The 18,298-nt window shown below is 35.5% G+C and overlaps 1 protein-coding gene across 3 annotated transcripts; it reads left to right on the forward strand.

Annotated features, from left to right (window-relative positions):
* Positions 1 to 1,970: 1,970 nt before the first annotated feature.
* Smp_091390.1 (hypothetical protein) lies at positions 1,971 to 18,285 on the forward strand (the record flags this gene model as incomplete). Of its 3 annotated transcripts, XM_018794791.1 has the most annotated exons (11): positions 1,999 to 2,084; positions 7,203 to 7,244; positions 8,162 to 8,232; positions 8,278 to 8,583; positions 10,605 to 10,717; positions 12,609 to 12,688; positions 13,275 to 13,306; positions 13,337 to 13,393; positions 15,077 to 15,126; positions 16,615 to 16,690; positions 17,360 to 17,793. In XM_018794791.1, 11 exons carry the CDS (start codon positions 1,999 to 2,001, stop codon positions 17,791 to 17,793), a joined length of 1,347 nt encoding a protein of 448 aa, XP_018649168.1. The 3 variants fall into 3 exon arrangements, with proteins under 3 accessions (XP_018649167.1, XP_018649169.1, XP_018649168.1); XM_018794790.1 differs by having other exon boundaries at positions 1,989 to 2,084; positions 13,275 to 13,393; XM_018794792.1 differs by lacking the exon at positions 7,203 to 7,244 and having other exon boundaries at positions 1,971 to 2,084; positions 13,275 to 13,393; positions 17,360 to 18,285.
* Between the last annotated feature and the right edge of the window lie 13 nt (positions 18,286 to 18,298).

Here is an 18,298-nt window from a genome sequence, read left to right on the forward strand (position 1 = left end):
GGTGGACTTTCCGTGTCCACCAATCCGGTTTAAGCGCCGGATATTCCCTTTTCGTCTTCTCAACTTCGTAAACAACACCCCCACCGCAAGAAGGTAGTGAGTAGGACTTCCCTGGCAGAGGTTGTATGCACGTGGCCGTGTGAGAGCATTTCAAGAGAGAGAGCAGACTCTCCCCACTCTCGGCAGTACCAGGGCATTTGGGGGCTTCCGAAATAACCACCGGTCCGCAGGGAGTGGCTGCATAAGAAAACCACCTGCTCCGGTTTTGGTGCCCGAGCAATATCCCAGCTCACACACAAATCATTCCATTTGTGTGGCGCATATATATTTGCTGTCTTCTACTAATATTTATGTGTTGAAATAAAAAGGATACTAGTAATTAATAAAACAGTCAGATCTTAATTGATTGAAGAACAAGTGACCTACAAGCTAATTTCCTCCAGTCACCTGTGATTGTTTATCATATCTATTTTTTGCTCATATTCTGTATCTAAACCAGTTACTTTATTACGCGAGAAATGAGTTTCTCTGGGTTAGTGATCTTGTCTTTGATTTCAAATCATTCACAGGTAACTGGTGATAAAACTCATTCTTAGTCACATCCGAGCTGCAATCTGTCGTAGCGTAGGCGTAGATGGCGAAAAGATATCGTTTCGCATACTGATTTCCCCTCACTTTGATGGAACTTTCTAATTTAACAGAAAATAACCGACGTTAATGAGGTTCAGTCGATCAGTGTTGCCTCAACTCTAGCTCTTAGTGATGCACTGACCCCGGCAAGACCAGATAAAGATACCAGGATAAACATACGTGAAACAAGCTTTTTGAAGCGACAGATGAAGAGCGAGTTTGTATTACTTAACTATAGTCTTGAGTATGGGTCTCGGATTGGCAAGAGACATTGATATTGAGACTTTGTAAAGACATTCCCAACCGTATCTGTTGTCCGATCTGCAGTAGTGTGTGGATGTTGAAGGAGGCCAGTTTGAATGATATACGTGGTTCAAATATAAAATACACAAAATAAGAGTAAAAGCGGTAGATAATTGAGGTAGTACAGAAGAAATGAAAAAGGATGTTACCAAATGATTGTGAATACGATTCAAGAGTAATTTTAACAATAGTAATTCTCATTCAATTTGTTTGTGGGCTAAGATACTGCTTGGGTGCCCAAACTGAAGCAGGTGATTTTCTCAAATGGCCACACCTTAAGTTTCTTTCTTAAAGGTCTAATCCATAAAACAGTGGAGCAAAGTTAGGAGATGCGGTCTCATGGTAACCGGTGACTAACAATAGGTTCACACACCATTTGTCCCCTTATGATACTGCGGCCCATATGTACAAATGGTTTGGAATTAGGGTTTTCCAACTCTCCCAGGTGGATCCTCCTTACCTACCAAATTGGTCAAAGCACCGGACATTCGCTTTTCGTCCTCTCAATTTCGTAAACAACAACCCCGCTGCTAGAATGCATTGAGTAGGACTTCATTGGTAGTGACATTATACTTGAGGCCATGAGAAAGCATTGTGAAACAGAGTGAGCTCTCCCCACACTCGGCCGTATCAGAGCGTTTTGGGGCGCGTTATTCAGTAGTAGTTATTCTCTAAGCACCGAAGATCTTTATTGTGTTGAATCCTGAGCTTTGCAGTTCCGTTTATTGGTAAGGTCTGCCAAATCATTTTGCGATTTCCGCTCAGCTTCCCCTCCTTAGATGTGTTTGCATCACGTACCAATCAGTTTCAAGCATTAGGATCTAGTGGCATTTTTGGACCAAAAGTCTGTCCAGTATGTTCACTTGCATTTAGCTCTGTATGTGAAACCACAACTTGTATTTCGATACAATTTACAAGCTCTAATGTGAATAATGGTGAAAATATAAATTGTTATCAAAGCACAGACATTAAATTCATAGAGTCATTAAATAATGGGTTACGTTTACTGTTTAATTCTTTAAATTGATGGGATCCTTTTTTCTGGAAGATGCTTAGGTTTAAACAATGATTACCAGGAAGCGCTCATACTCATCACGTTCCCGTTCCAGGTCATCAGGATTTTATACACCAAGACGAAAAAACCGATCCAGGTCAGTAATATTTTTCGCTAATCAAATTTTGGGAGTTTTTCTTATCTAATTTTTATCTTGCTGGATTTTTTAAATTAAATCGTGGGTTGTAGTTGCTAATTATACAAGATTCTACCTAGCCTTTGATTAGTAAGTCAATAAGAACTAATTGAGTTTCTTGATTATTTCTCTCCAGTTTGCATTAAGTTCACACTTATCACACTGTAATTACATATGTTGTGAGTCGACACTTAGTTTAATAAGGATAAGTTGAATCGCCTTATGGCATGTGTTTAAATCACTTTTAAAAATAGCTTTACCAATCAATTTTTCAACTATTCACCTAATATCCTAACGAAGCGTTCTAAAGTTGATCGCGCATAAAATCATGATTCCACTATATTTTGAAGTGAAAATACGATTCCGCCCCAATCGATGTCTAGCGTGACGGTTAAGGCTGAGAATCAAGTAAAACTCCAGATGTTTGAAATAAAACTGACTCAACACTCTGTATTGTTGTTACTACGTAAATAACATTAGGAACTAGTTATACTTACTAAATTTTCTATCATATAAGCGCTTCTGGGTCACGCTTTATCTTTTTGGTGTATTGAAAACTTATTCGCAGTAAAACTGACCAACCCTTTTACATTTAGTGTAGAAATTAAACGATCGAGGTAATAAGTTTTAATTTTAGTATTATATGCTGTCCAAAATGATCTATAGACTCTAATTTGTTCCTCGAAATCCGTTACCCAAACGTTCCTGTCATACTCTTTAAAAAAGTACAAATAAGGCAAAGAAACATTTCTCAAATACTTTCTCGCCCACATTATATTTTTGCTGATGAACTACATTTCATTACATATATGTCTACAATATTACTATTATTATTATTATTATTAATATCAATATTAATGTACATCGTCACCAAAAATGGTTAGTTTCTCATAGATCTTGTTTGTGATAGGTGCATGCATGAAACTTATACATTTTCAGTCAGTCAGTCATAATCAATGTATGACCTGGCACAAATGTATATTGACCCAAGTAATCGCAACACCATATCACAAGATAACATAAACATAATAAACAGTAAAGGAGTTAAAATAATTTAGTTGCAACAATAAAAAGAATGATTAAACCCTGGGAATATGGTTCAAGAAGAAGTTAAAAGATATGTTTGAAGGAATACTAAAACTAAAGATCGAGGGCGAAATAAAAAGTGGATGACTCTGCTCCATGTCACCCAAAGTCTCTAATCATCGTCATAAAAATCGTGTGGTCCTTACCAAGTATGCAATCTGTACCTGCTTACGTGACTCAGTTTAATAGTCACTGGCTTTATAGGCTGATGCCAAATTTTGACTTGGCCATCCCCAACCTTCTGACTTATACACCAGCAAAGACTGCCCATCGATGTAGGCGATATATAGGAATATGTAACACATGTCTCAACTACTTCACTTAATGAAGATTCAAAATCTTGTCAACCCACTTGTCATCTTTACCTAACCTCAGCTCATTCAATGGTCCTAACATGCGCGAGCGCTGCTTCAAACCATCTGTGGTCAAATACCAGTACAATCTATTTTTAAGTCACATCTTATACCCATGACATTAAACAGAAGGGATTGCTACTCAGTAAACTCATTCGATTAACAGACAAATTTCTTCCCTATGACATAGGTGATGTAATTTCGTCAGACAAACCCATCCGGGGTGATCAGACTTTTAAGACAAGTGAACTAGTCAACTCACTTAGCTATTTCCCTCCCCATTATTGGTTGAGGAAATGACACAGACCAGTTCTGAAGCAGCATTTCGGATTTAATTAGAGAAAGATCACCTCAAATGTTTGTATTATTGCTCAAGGCAATCAAAGAACACTTTTTCTCCGTTTTCACCAGCAGGAATACATGGTTTGCGTACTCCAAGTCGATAGTTAAATTTATTGGCAGATCAACTGATACGTCAGATGATGAAAGTGTTATCTATGAAGGAATTTCTGTGACAATGTTCAATAAAAATGGTGAAAGCGGATAACCTCTATGAACACTATTTTAGATTAATATTTACGGCGACAGATCCACATAAGTTCTGACTCGACCTAAGTATTAGTCGAGGGTTCGAGCAGAGATCCTTCACAAAATTTATATAATTCTTTGATATGGTTTTCAGCAATAGATATTTTCACAGAATTTCTCGATGACAGAATCGAATGTTACCTTAAGGTCAAGAAATACCACTATAGTCAGGCGTCGGTAAGTACGCATACGTGATAAAACTTGATGAAGAGTGAATATTTGGTCAATGTATCCAAGTCTGAAACCAGTTGGGTTTTCCTAGGTTCGCTATTTACGAACCCTTTTCAAACCTGTGGATTTTGAAATTGGGCTTCTACAAAGGCATTCGTTCGTTTCAACAGCACACTTAAAACTTTTCCTGTAACAAATAGTAGTTTGATCACTCTGTAGTCCTCAAACTTCCTGAGATCCTTTTACTTTGGTATCTTGACAAGGTGTCTTTCTTTCCAGTCTGTCGTTACTGATAGTACAGTTGGATTCATAGGTTTCCTAGCTGCCATAGCTATCCATTGACTGTGCAGCACTCTACCTGAAGCTGTTGGGTCATCACCTCGGAGGCACTAGACGAAATGAGATGTCAGCGACTTGTCTTTCGCTTCCCCATTCAGCGTAGATAACACATGTCGAAGTAGGTTAGTCAAGGTGTATGAAAACATATACAGGTCTCCGTACGGCACAAGACGCATAACTCGATACCGCTGTGATGACGTTCGCCAATCAGCCGGACTGCCAAACTTCATCAGCATATGTAAAACGGGTATGTTCTACGATTCCTTACCGCCCACAGAAGCGAATCCACGGAATGGTTTTGTCGCCCTGCCGTAAAATAATGTTGCTGATCAGTAACATAAGTGATCTCTGTCGAATGACTAGAGGCCTGATCGAGTTGGATGGGAACAACGTGACGAGCCAACTTACAACCAAGTCCACTCTCACGGTTGGTGCCTAAAGTGGATTACTTTTTCGCCATATTCAGGTACTATGGCTGCTTTTATGACCGTATGACACAAACAACGTTATTACAGATATATACCAATAAGAGTAAGCACAAGGGATAGAGTGAGACCATTACCGTATAGGCCAGTCCATGGCGTGCCATTGATTGATGCGCGTTGGTTGTCCTTGACCTTGACGAAGACCGGCAAACTGTCCTATATTCAGTGATCTGACTGCCGGATGATTTGTCAAGGGATGTGACATTTCAGTGGCACTTTCATACTCCCCCATTAGATTCAAAGTGGTTTGAATCTGCACTATACACTTTAGGGGTACTCGCTCGCCGAAGGTTGCCAAATGATCCATAAAGACCCTTTGGGTATTGCTGAGCTTCAAGACAAATGGAAAGGAGGCGGCAGCAGCTGATCGGGAAATAGTGAGTAACAATGATCCTAGGAATGTTGGATTTGTCACTATGCTTAAAAGTATGACATACAGGTTGGTTAAATATCAAGCAATTAACAATGACAACGATAAAAAGTATGGCATTTTAAGGTTTTATCAATTTGTATTGAAATTCATTGCGTTGACAAGTGATTGAGTTGCTCAGATAGGCAACATTCAATTCACCGTAAGAGTAATGATGCTACAGTGTTAATATGAATAGTATATCATCAATTGATGCTGATGTTTGTACTGTCTTTGACCTTAATTAGAAAGTCAGTTTGTTTCGTTGATAGATTCCCGTTCGTATGTGTCGAATTCTGGTCCTGTCTATATTTAGCAGAATAAGTGAAAGTGCAGAAGCATAACTGTTGATAAAAGAAATCGTAATTCCACCGTACAAATTTATTGATCACTGACCAGTCAGAGGATGAAAAACTGATGATTGTTGGTACAATTAGTAAAGGTAGTAGACCACATATCGAGAATGGAAGTCGAACAATGAACTTGTCTTTACAAAATAATAAATGACGTATGCTGCGTGCATCCACTCTTTGTGTTCTCCAAAATTCTAATCTTCTAAATTCTTCATGTTCCTTTCTTTTTTTCTCTTTCCGAATTTATTTCGCTGGATTATACTCCCTGAATAACATCTTCAAACCCTAATCTTTCCTATTACTGCGTATACTCTTACTACCTCTACCACTATGGGATTTGAATCGACAACTGCGTCTCTGTGCTGTGGTATGGCAACTCGAACTGATGTACGTACGTACGAAGTTCTGCGTTGTGACTGACTGCGTATTTGTTCGATATCTGAAGCAAAGCATATCAGAGAGAACACAAGAGACCAAGGACTGCCATATTGGACTCATATCAATGATATTGGTGCGAAACTCCGTTAATGTCCAGGTAGAGGCGACACTGTTGTTTCCAGTTTAAAGAAGATTTTCTCGATTGAAGAAACTGATAATTATGAGGAACGACTGTGCCGCCAGACCACCATCTGAACTGAACAGTTTGTGAATCGTTTAGTACTTGAACAGTTGATCCAAAACATGTAAACCAACATAATGTACCTGTTATTGCTCTGAACCTTCTTGTCAGGCTATTTAAACACCGATATAGCAATGACTAAATACTACAAAGGTAGGGAAATTGCCCATTTCAAAGGTTGTGTCAACTGTTTGAATCGGCAAAGAACAATAAGCAGCAGGAAAAAGGCGATTTGGCCTAAAGTTATCACTTTCTACTTTCAACGGCTCTGAGTGGTTCGATATACGGTGATGGTAGCTACTAAAAATAATAACGACTGAATACGCTTATTAGTCATCTTCTTCCACAGGTCTCTGTGGTTTACTATATTTCCCTACTAGTTTTTTCGTTGTATCACATAGTTGTCTGATATATCCTTCTCTTGGAGCTTTTTCCGCTATCACTGCTGGTCCCATGTATTTCTGCTTGACCGGTCTAATACTCCTCTTCACTTACTTCTTTACTTCTGTGTATTCAGTCTGTGCCTTAACTTTCTCTGTTCTTGTTCGACTGTTGTACTTATTCGTAACAATAACGTTACCAAATTTGATTTTCATGAAAACTAAGTCTATTAAAATTAAAACATTTTAATTGTAGTGCCTAGCTATTACAAATCATAATCGGTGTTTCATTTTAGATCCAATGAACGCTCTAAGTTCAGTTCTTCGTTGAAAGAAAGGTATGTGGTCGCTAAATAACCTGACATTTTGTATCGATAGCATATTTTTAATCTTATTAGTTTGAAATATTTTTTTGTCTGTATATTTTTCTCCATCTTGGGACATACTACCTAGTATTTATAAGTAGTGCAAGTGTATAACGCGCTGAATAGTGTCCCTTAGTTCAGACAGATCCTCTATCATATTCACTCTGTTTTCATGTGTTAATTTATCCTTCTACTCATAGCTGTTTCTCTCCCTTTCCTTGTTCAGCCTCTCTGAACCCACTACAATTTAAAGCTATTTATCTCGAAAAATTGTCACTTTCGTAATGTATCGCCCAATTTATTCACTCTAGATAAGCTATATGCTCTTTCTTGATATTTTTTTGGCGAATTCGTTCTTATTCATTTATATAAATGGTTTACTCATTTGATTGGGCTTTTTACGGTGTAATTATCACTCAAAAACCATGATTCGATGTTTATCTACTCATCCTTTCTTCGCTTTTGATTTCGGCACTGCACGTTGGTGAATGCAAACTAACTATTTATGGTTGCGTAAAATTTATTAGAGTGATGATAAGTTGGGGTCAGCCATGCTCACGTACTTCATTTTCTGTGCAACCAATGTACATTAACTTAAACTGTATAGATAAATAATTTAAAATTTAGTTTACCTTTCTCATAGATTTAGGCCCAAACTCAACGTTTATGTAAATCTAAACAACCTATTAGTATCGCCGTTTGTTGTTTGATGCAGAACTTAATTTATATCCGAAAATTAATTTTATATACTTTCCGGAAAATGAAGGAAATGAAATCGTCTTTGAAAAAAGTGATAGTTAAGTAAACTGAAGTAGTTCAAGTTGTGTAGATCCAACGTTATTTATCATAAAGTTACTCATTATTTTATTCACCGTTTTCATATCTTTCAGAAATCGACAAAGGTCACATTCAAAAAATTTTGACTACAGTCCTCGACGTTCTTTAAGTCCTATTGAGCGAAGTAAGAATTCAACATTGTCTAGGTCTATCTCATTGTTTTCTCTAGAATCGAAGTTTTCAAGGCTAAGAAAACCTGAAATACAATCAAGTGTTAATCCAATCACTGACTTTCAGACTGAAGGTGTACGAACTACTGCACGTGATTCACATTCTCCTATATCTTTAACAGAACGTTTCACTCGTCTGACGAATTCAGGGACGGCTGTATACAATAAACGCAGGTATGGTCGTTTTGGAGATAACCATCGTCTTCCACATCTTATACTTACCAATAATACAAAACTCCCCCCAGCAACTCTTATGCGTCAGGCTAAAGAAATTTCAATTGTCATAGAGCGAACATTTCCTCTTAGTAAGTTTCTGTCTCCTGATATCAACGATATGACCAGGAATTGTTTGTGACTAAATTTTTCGTGATAATAGAGTTTTCATCCGACTGATTCATAATTTTGAGAAAATGAAAATGAAAGAAAATCCTGTTATTAACTTTCTTTGTCTAATACATTAACTTAACTTCAAAATAATAATATAGTTTTTGTTGTCAAGATTTCCTTACTTAACATTCGATGATGAATATGCAAAACACTTGTCCAGACATATAATCCGTAACTCACGAGTTACCGAGGTTTGATAGGGCAAGTAGTATTATTAAAGAGTGAAGCATTTGAACGCAGTCTCCTCAATCTTAATGGCCTGGTGTCTGACGAAATCTCGGCACAGATTTAGAAGTCTCGGTTGGCTTTTGCTAAGTTGCGTTACTTGTGACTTAGGCGAGACATCCATCGTCCAACCAAAGGGGGAGTTTAATGCGCAGTAGTTCACTCCGTTCTACTTTATAGATGTGAAACATAACTATTAAAAGTAGAGGGTATACGTAGGTTAGTGGTATTCGATCATAGGTGTTTACGAAAGATTGCTAGTGTAGTTTGGGTCCACCAAGTAAGCGATGCCGGTGTTAGGTAAGGATGGCAAATCGATTGAAGGGGTAGTAAATCCTCATCAACTGAGGTGGTTGAGAAGTGTTACGTATGTTCAACCACCGCCTACCTCGATAGGCGATTTTTTCTGGTTCAGGAGCAGGCTGGAAGAATGCTAGAGACGGTCAAACCAAAACATGGCACCAGTCTGTGAATCCACTAACAGTTGGACTTGGCCATGTGAATCATTGTAGACTGCCTGATTGGGGTCCACGTGATTATCGTAACCAATGGTTAGAGACTTTGGATGACATGATTCAAAATCGTTTGAAACGACGCCGGTACATCCATTCTTTGTTTTCTCCAAAATACAAAGATTCAAAATTCCCCATAACTTCTCTTGTTTTTAATTCGCTAATCTATATTTTCTTTTAGAGTCATATCTTCGATGCTTAATCTTTCTTATTACCACTGTCACTGTTACTACTTCTACTATTCTGAAATTTCGCTTGACAATTTCATCTTTGCTAATGAAGTATGACAACTCGAACCGACGTACACATGAGCCAGGTTCTGTTGTGTTTGACTGACTAACTTGTTCTCATTATTAAGTATTATTCTAAAAGAAAGCTAGTTGATTTTGAGTTCTTCCATCTATTCAGTGATGCAGGGAATTTAAAAGGCTCAAGAGTGAACCAAACTGATTTTACTTTCAATTTCCTTTTCAATACTATTTGTTAATGTCTGTAGGCGGCAAAGGTCTTACAGATTACAAATAATCTCTAATATTATAAATAAATATATTTGTAATATTTCAATGAATAGAAACATTAGATTTTCTGACATTTCATGACTCATTGTAAGCCACTTCAGAGAATAAATAACCAAATTATCAAATCAAAACTTGGTAATGATACCTACAATCTCTAATATTATATTAACCGATCACATCACTACGTCATCCCTCAACAACAAATAATTTTATATCCAGTGTACAAATCTCTAATTGATGAATATGTTTCATTGTTTTAACAGTCTGTTGGTTAATAACTTAATAGATTTCTAGTAACATGACTTGCTATGCACGACTGGAAGTGCTGGACCGAGAGAGAGGAAATCTTTATACACAAGTCATGGATTTACAGATTATGCAACTCAATGACTAAGTCATTTTTCACCAATATAACTACTACTACTCCTACCACGTTATTTGTTTGATTTAATTTAATGCAACGAACATTTAATCTGTGTTTTTTTATTATTAAAATAAACGTCTAATCTTTGGGACAGTGAATCATTAACAGTAATATTTATTGCCATCAATTACTTAGAAGTTTATGTTTTTAAACTATTAATATTCTACTAACTCCTTAATGAATTTGATTTTATTTCACAATTATGCATTTGGTATTTCAATAACAACTGGTGATTTTTATAAATATTTTATTCTTGATAGATATGGATTTATCACCACATGAAAAACCTGTGACATTTGATTTTCGTCATAGTCACATTATAATACCTCGTCGTCCAAATGAAGGTTGCAAACCTGTATTTGATCGTCCTGGAGTAAGTGTTTTTAGATCGCTTTATGTTATCATACGTAAGATACGTTAACACTTGTAGGATATATTTTATTTCGTGTCATTATTGAAAGCGACCGACAAAATGCTATAATGCTAAGTCTCATTCTTGTTAACATTTTTTTACAGGATCTAACACATTCTTAGATATTCAGTTTTGCCTGATATATCAACACAATCACATTTTATCACTTAGCTATTCACGTAATCAAAAAAGTTATAATTTTATTCCCTATTCTTCCCACAACACTGAATCGTTATATAATGAATAAGAAAAAACATTGTTAAATCTGTAGACATCTGATATATCATCCGAGGGTTCACGCAACCAGTTATTGTCTAGCGTTTCCACAGTCATTATTGATTAGAAATAAGATACAGTTATTCTAACCTCATATCAACTTTTGTTGCTTTGTTAAGAATTTCGTGAGATATTTATTTATTTATTTAAACACATACATATTGGTACAAAGGGCACCAGATACATATGCGCCACACAAAATAATGAAAATAGGAAGAGAAAGGATGAAAAGATAAGGGGGACTGAAATGTACAACCGGAAAACTCTTTCAGCTAAGAAAGTTAGAACCACTCTTCATGAAGAAAGTAAAAGAAGGTTAGAGCAGGATCGCCACTGGCTTCTATTCTGAGCCATATCTGATAACGTCTCTAGCCACTGTGTTGCACCATCTCTCGGACCCCAGCTAGGGAGTCGTGAAGGACCAACAGAAGCTAGCCCTTTGCAGCTTTCTTTCTTGCCACGACACCATATCATACACTGACCACCTCTCCGTTTTTTCAGTGCTGCGTTATCTTAGCCAAAAATGGGTTAATAAAACTGGTCTTCAGGGTGAGCTTTGTTTATCTTAGGAAAAAGCGTACACAATATATAAACAAACATTTCTTGCTATGTAATATTTATATGACCTTAAAGATAATCATTTATACAACACAAACAGATATTGAAAATAATTAGTGTCAACGATCTTTTCACCTATAATGCAGTTTGTTACGGAAAGTTAGTTTAAATAAAATTATATGTATTGTGGTAACCTCATCTTCGTTGATTGCTCCATATTGTGTAGTGAAGATTCTGACTACTTCGTACAACTAATTCTTTGCTTATCAGATGAAATCACTCAAACTTCCATTATATTTTTCTGAAATCAACCGACACTACTTTTTTGTGTTGGAATTTTATCAAAGTTATATCCAAACTGTTCTAGTTTGACAAGGTTGTTGAAACCACGTATTAGTTTCTCATCTTTTCGACTACTGTGTTTAAATACAAATATATCCTTAAATATGAGTACTGCTATCTAGATTTTATGGGCAACAACAACGCGGAAACTAGTTTTAAGTGTTAACCATTCTTGTTTATCTATCGTAGTCGGTATTCGGCTGTCAAAACTTTTCTAAGAAAGAACCGATTTTAATGTATACTACTACACTAACGGTAGTGCAGATACACTATACGGAATCTAACTGTACTGGTTTATTTACTGCTCATTATAGCTATCAGAATACACATATGGTAATGGTGATGAATCTCAAATATCTTCAAAATATAATTTGTGTATCATAAAACTTTCAAATTTTTTGAGATAGTCTTCATCCACTCTCACTTCTGGATGCTAGGTATTTATTTAAAAACATGAATTGGTAATATCTGCAAGTTTTTCTATTCTATTTAAAAGTGAATATTTATCGTGCTCTTAAAACTGTCGTGTAGATATTCTAGATAGTATTTATCATCTCCCTCCACGTTATAAGCAGGTCAAGTTAGTGTAGTACACACTTTCTTTGTCATTTTTCTCTAATTGTACTGGAAAAAACTTCGGTTATCTTGACCCATCAAATCATCTTTTCTTTTACAGTTAAAGTTTTACAATACTGAAGCGGATGAAGCTCTGATTTACAAACGTTTAATGGACACGATTTCGTCCTCGAATTCACGGTATGTTGTAAATATTATTCTACTCATCATTATCCTGATATATCAAGTTATTCAACATTCAGTAATAAAGTTTTATGCAAATAACAATATAGCTATCGATGGGTTGTATTGTATCCATAAGGTAAAAATGTGTTTTGCCATCTTGAAATACTACAGAACTTTTGTATGAACCATATCAAATCAGCTTTACTATTAAACATGGTTTTAGCGCAGCTTCGTGTGTTGTAATTTTTCCACAGGGGGCTGTATTTTGTTTTTTGATTATGAATAACTGATGCACCTGATAAGCTATTGTATATTTTTGCCTCTAGTTATATATGATATCTGTAAAAGTTAAGTTATACATTTAAACAATTTTAATTATAATTAATGAAGTTTGGTTATACAGATACTTTTATATTCATGTTTAAAATAGCATCTCCGGCAGGTCCTCTTATACGAAAACAGACATGGAGTTTTAATTTGTCCTAAGTTGGTAGTTTGTTAATACAATTCGTTTAATTCGTAGTCATACACTATTTTTATCAGTTTGTTGTTGGGCAGTTAAAATGTAAACTTTTCATTTTGTTCTGTTTGGTGATATTAGAAGATCCAATAATACGGACAACAAAAAAGAAAGTGAGTATCACGACATAAGTCATTTTACAGGTCCTGGTCGTTTTTATGGCAGTCGAGTAGATGAACGTTTGATGGATTCAAAGCGTAGTGAGTAATATAATTATTTTTATGTTTTGAATCCTGTTAAACCTTTACCGTAAACTCCATTCTCTCAGTCCACTAAACTGTATGTCATGAGGTATTACTATGATGTTCGTTTTTAACTTTCATTAAGTCATAAGATAGAACCTCATCATTTGAATTACATAATCTGAACCCTATCAGTCAACCACTTGCGTTACTCTTTACATCGTAGATTCGGCTTAGCCTTAATCATATGCACTTGTGATTAATTACTGAGAGTCAATTTCCATCGAGTGGTTAACTAGCTACTTTTATCAAATTTGGAGAAATTCATACTGTATTATTTACAGCTCCGTCTTAAGTATTGATTAAAAGGGAATTAACTAACCTTAAATTATCCATCTTCGTTAGTAGTTCTAAAGCTGGTGGTGTATATTCCTGTCAATTAGTCGAGCACATAACAGAACCTGGCTCATGTGTACATCAGTTCGAGTTGTCATACTTCATTAGCAAAGATGAAATTGTCAAGCGAAATTTCAGGATAGTAGAGGTAGTAACAGTAACAGTGGTAATAGGAAAGATTAAGCATCGAAAGTACGATTCGAGAAGAAAATATAAATTAATGAAATGATTGAAAAAATATGAGGAATGTAGAAACTTAGAATTTAAGGGATAACAATAAGTGAATGGAGCTGCTCCATCACATGTTTCCTTCTACAGTCTGAGAATAGGAAGTAACATTCTGTACCGCTAATATTAATAAATCTGAATCAGTAAACGCACTTATATTTAAACAATGATCAGAAATGTATGTATGGATTCATTTAGATGAATTGTAGTAGTATTAACTTTGTGTTCAGAATACCAAGAAGACCACTACGTAGTACGATGATGAATTGAATTAGAATTTTCATACTATTTGATCCCTTTATTAATTAAGTGATTAACACAAATGTTTTTGAATATAACGATACAATGCACTTATTGTTGATCGCTGCATACTCAACACTGTTTATAAAAACTTTTTTCCTTCAATGCCATGCAAACTGTTTGTTGTGAGGTTACATTTAGTTGTTTCCAGGTTTATATTTATTTTTCATGGGTGTCATCTCTTTGGAGCTATATCTGAATAATCTCTGTCAATCATCATCGTTTGTCGCGTCAAACCTCATCCTAAATGTTGGAATTGAGATTTTTTGTGTGGCAAGTTATTCATAAGAAAGTCGAGAAATAGTCATTTAAAATTTCGTTAAATAAGCTATTGTCTCAGTATATATGCAAGCTCCGGAGCAACTTTAATTTAGTCCATAAAAGCGATGACTTGATATTTAAGCGTTTCCAACTAACAGGGTGTAAGTCGCAAACTTATTCACCTATTTTTTTCAGCAGCATCACATAAGTAACATTATTTTGACTCCTGTAATTCGTCTCGTGCTTATTTGATATTGAAACTAAGGTAATGCACACATGTCCCAGAATCCTCGTTGATTATGATTGGCAAAAGTAGTAAGGCTGAAACTCAATTACATGTCTTTACTTCTTAGATGAGTTACACATTTGTTCAAATGTAATTAAGATACATTCAGGTATAAATTTTCTGTTTTTTGAAAATGCGAATCACCACGTATTTATTGTGAACATTAGTAGCCGCCAAAATCTTGCACATGCATGTGTTTGTATACTGAAATACCATTTTTTTTCCAAAAGCTTATCCTTTGGATCCTTCAGAAACTCCGAAAGGACATTCTTATTATCTTGTGAGTTATTACTGTTTATCTTTTTTTTGTTAATTAATTATTTTCCAATCTTTTAAGCCATACGTTAAAATGTCATTGGTTCTGTAGATAACCTGGTTTTTCTTGAAGTGTGATTAGAAAAAAATGGAGATGTACTTGGGTAGTAACATATCAACATTCGAGCACATTAGGAAATTGATGGTGTAAGAAGGTAAATAAATTGCGAGCAAACTGTCTAAAACCATACAAAGCTACATAATTATACATTTAACACTCCTCAAAACAGCACATACCAAAAGTGAAACATCGTAAGTATTCAACTATCCGTCAGATAAGCGAATCGAATTGAGCAATCTAATTATTAGAAACTAATTGAATCAAACAGTATTATTTTCCCTTCCCTGGAGAGAAGCTGTGGTGAATTTTTCCGCTGAATTGATTGTTCGACCTTTCGTTGTCTCTTAGTAATCATTATCAGTATGGGTTGGGGAGGATGTTGGACTTCATTGAAATCGCGACAACTAAAGATGTCGCGCATCATCGTAAAAATGTTTGAAGTTGGACTTGTATATCATAGATTGCTGGCTCAGCGGTCTGGAGGTTGGACGTTCGCGCGCGAGGCCAAAGGTCCTGTGTTCAATTCCCGGTTGCGGGCGCTCATTACTATTGAGTCCCGTACCTAGGACGAAAGTCGTCCAGTGTTCCTCTAACTTAAGTCGGTTTGTGATTTCAATGAAATAATCTTTATGTTTGCAAACTGCAACCAAATACTAGTGTTTGTTTATCTGTCCTTCGATACGCTTTTCACCTTATTGAATTAATTGGAATTTGATTATGTAGTTAGAACATTCTTATTCATATTTGTTAGCAGAGAAAGCAAACCCAAACTATGTTTTTCTAGTTTAATCAACAGGCTTGATATGGTAGTCTCAGTTTATCAAAAGTTCTACTTAATGAGTATCTTTCATCTCAAGTTCAGTATAAGTGAAGAGAAACGATTTGTATCCATGCAGATCAAAACAGTCTTCATTTCTGCCTATAAGGACTTTACTTAAATGAAAAATAAGTAGTCAGCCATCCTCATGCTTTTTTTAAACTCAAAATCCTTTTCAGGATAGGAACATATACCAAGACAACTACTTTTCTGGGGGATTAGAAACACCTGTTAAATATCATTAAATTATGATTACCTCAACATTTTTGGATCCAGCGACATATATAATTACAAACATGTTGTACCGTGATATTTCTCACTATTCTTACAATCAGGTTCCTGGAGGAATCTAGATTGTTCACAGTGAATTGAAACGAAGACATCTCAAAATAGCCTCCTCTGTAGCGTAGCTGTGAGCTGTAGTGCATGTTTTCCCTACCTATCATTTTTGTGCGATAGAATCCCTTTTAGATTTGTTTCCAATAAAGATAGTAATCTGGTAAAAGTAATGTGATGTCTTTATGAAATTAAACTTGAAATTGACAAATAACCTGACCGGTATTTCTTTGATGAAGCATGATGATCGAACAGAAGATGGTTATGGTCCAAGGCGCCGATGGAATAATAAATCTGATCGTTTGTACTCTTCTAGTAAGTATCAACTTTACACAGTTGCCCAATAAATGCTGTTTTTTACATGTATATATTTTCAATGGATATTCAATAAGGCAGTTTAATCAGAATTACTATTGTATTTCACTTAAATTACATTAGATAACAACAATGCATCAAAAGACGGATAAACTAATAAATTAAACTAATGCATGCCTACCACTGAACCATTAGCTTTAATAATATCCAGATGATAAGAATTAGAAAAAATTAGAGCTAGCGAAAATCAATGAAACTGCTTAAAAAGTAATTATCGGATTTCTAGCATACACTTTTGTTTGATGCGTCTAAACACTTAGCCGTTGCTACAGGTTAAAAGTACGGAAGTATAACCTACTTTACTGATAATGTCTACCACATATAGTGTTGTGATTCCAGTTTCCCGGAATGATGTTACTCCTGACTTTAACGAATAATTCCTTTTAAATCGACTACTTTTCACAAAGTTATGGCGGTAAATTTGGTAGTACTAGCTAAATTTACATTTCTAAACTTTGATTATGCCTACTAGTATGATAGATCGATTTGTACGCCGGTGCTAAAGTTTAGTGTTGTTTGGAATATTTTGCTTTGCAATATGAAAATGAACATTAGTTACAATTTTCACTGTTCTTGCATTTATGACATCTTATAAACATTTTATTTCAGGCTACCGACGTGACCGTCGATCTCGCCCCACTTCTCCTTCACCACGGTCATCTCGTTCCGAAATTAAACCGAAAAAGTGGCTCCACGATAAATTCGAAGAGATGGAAGGAGACAGTAGTTCACAAAAACCGATCCCAATGCCTGTTCCTGCTCCCAAACCTATATTATGGTCTACTATTGGAAAAGAAATATTGAATGGAAATAAAACTGCTGTAAGTGATGACCAAAATTACAGTCCAAATAGTGCAGCCAACCAATCACCGCTAACAGACAATGAAAATATCACAAATAAATTAGAGACAAAAGTACAATCAGTTGTGTCCAATTCAACGGTTCGTAGTAATGAAAACGTATGTACCAGAGAAGAGCATTTGAACAGTGAAATTTTCCATCTAGATGTTGATCATGTATTTGACGAAGCTATTGAACGATGATGTTTGTCTGATTTGTACAGTCAGCATTACAAATTACGCATTTTGTTTTGACAATAACCACTTTTTGTCTCTGTTATATTGCTTGTATATTCAATTTGTTTATATAAGCAACTTACGTTTGCATTCTGGATTTCGTTATTTTTTGATACATATATATAGAGTTTTCAGAAAAAATACTTCATTTAACTGGGTTTCTCGTTCAATGTAGAAATTGTCAAAATAGTTAAATTTTTATTGCACACCTCAAATATAGTATAAAACTGCACGTCACCTTAGTGACAAAGCATTTTCATTTCACATTTAAGTCTTATGAATCAATGAACGCTTATCTGAAAAAAGTTAACGACGAATAAGTATACATAGATTACGTGGCCTTTATGTCTCAATCAGGGTAATGTGTTCATAGATAAGAAATTATGTACAAGGAATCATATCTAGTGCGCAATATTTTCGCAAAATATCTGTACTCAATTAGACTGCTTTTACGAAAATGTTAAGCATAAAA

This window comes from Schistosoma mansoni, chromosome 1 (genome assembly GCF_000237925.1).
Source record: "Schistosoma mansoni strain Puerto Rico chromosome 1, complete genome".
Lineage (NCBI taxonomy): Eukaryota > Metazoa > Platyhelminthes > Trematoda > Strigeidida > Schistosomatidae > Schistosoma > Schistosoma mansoni.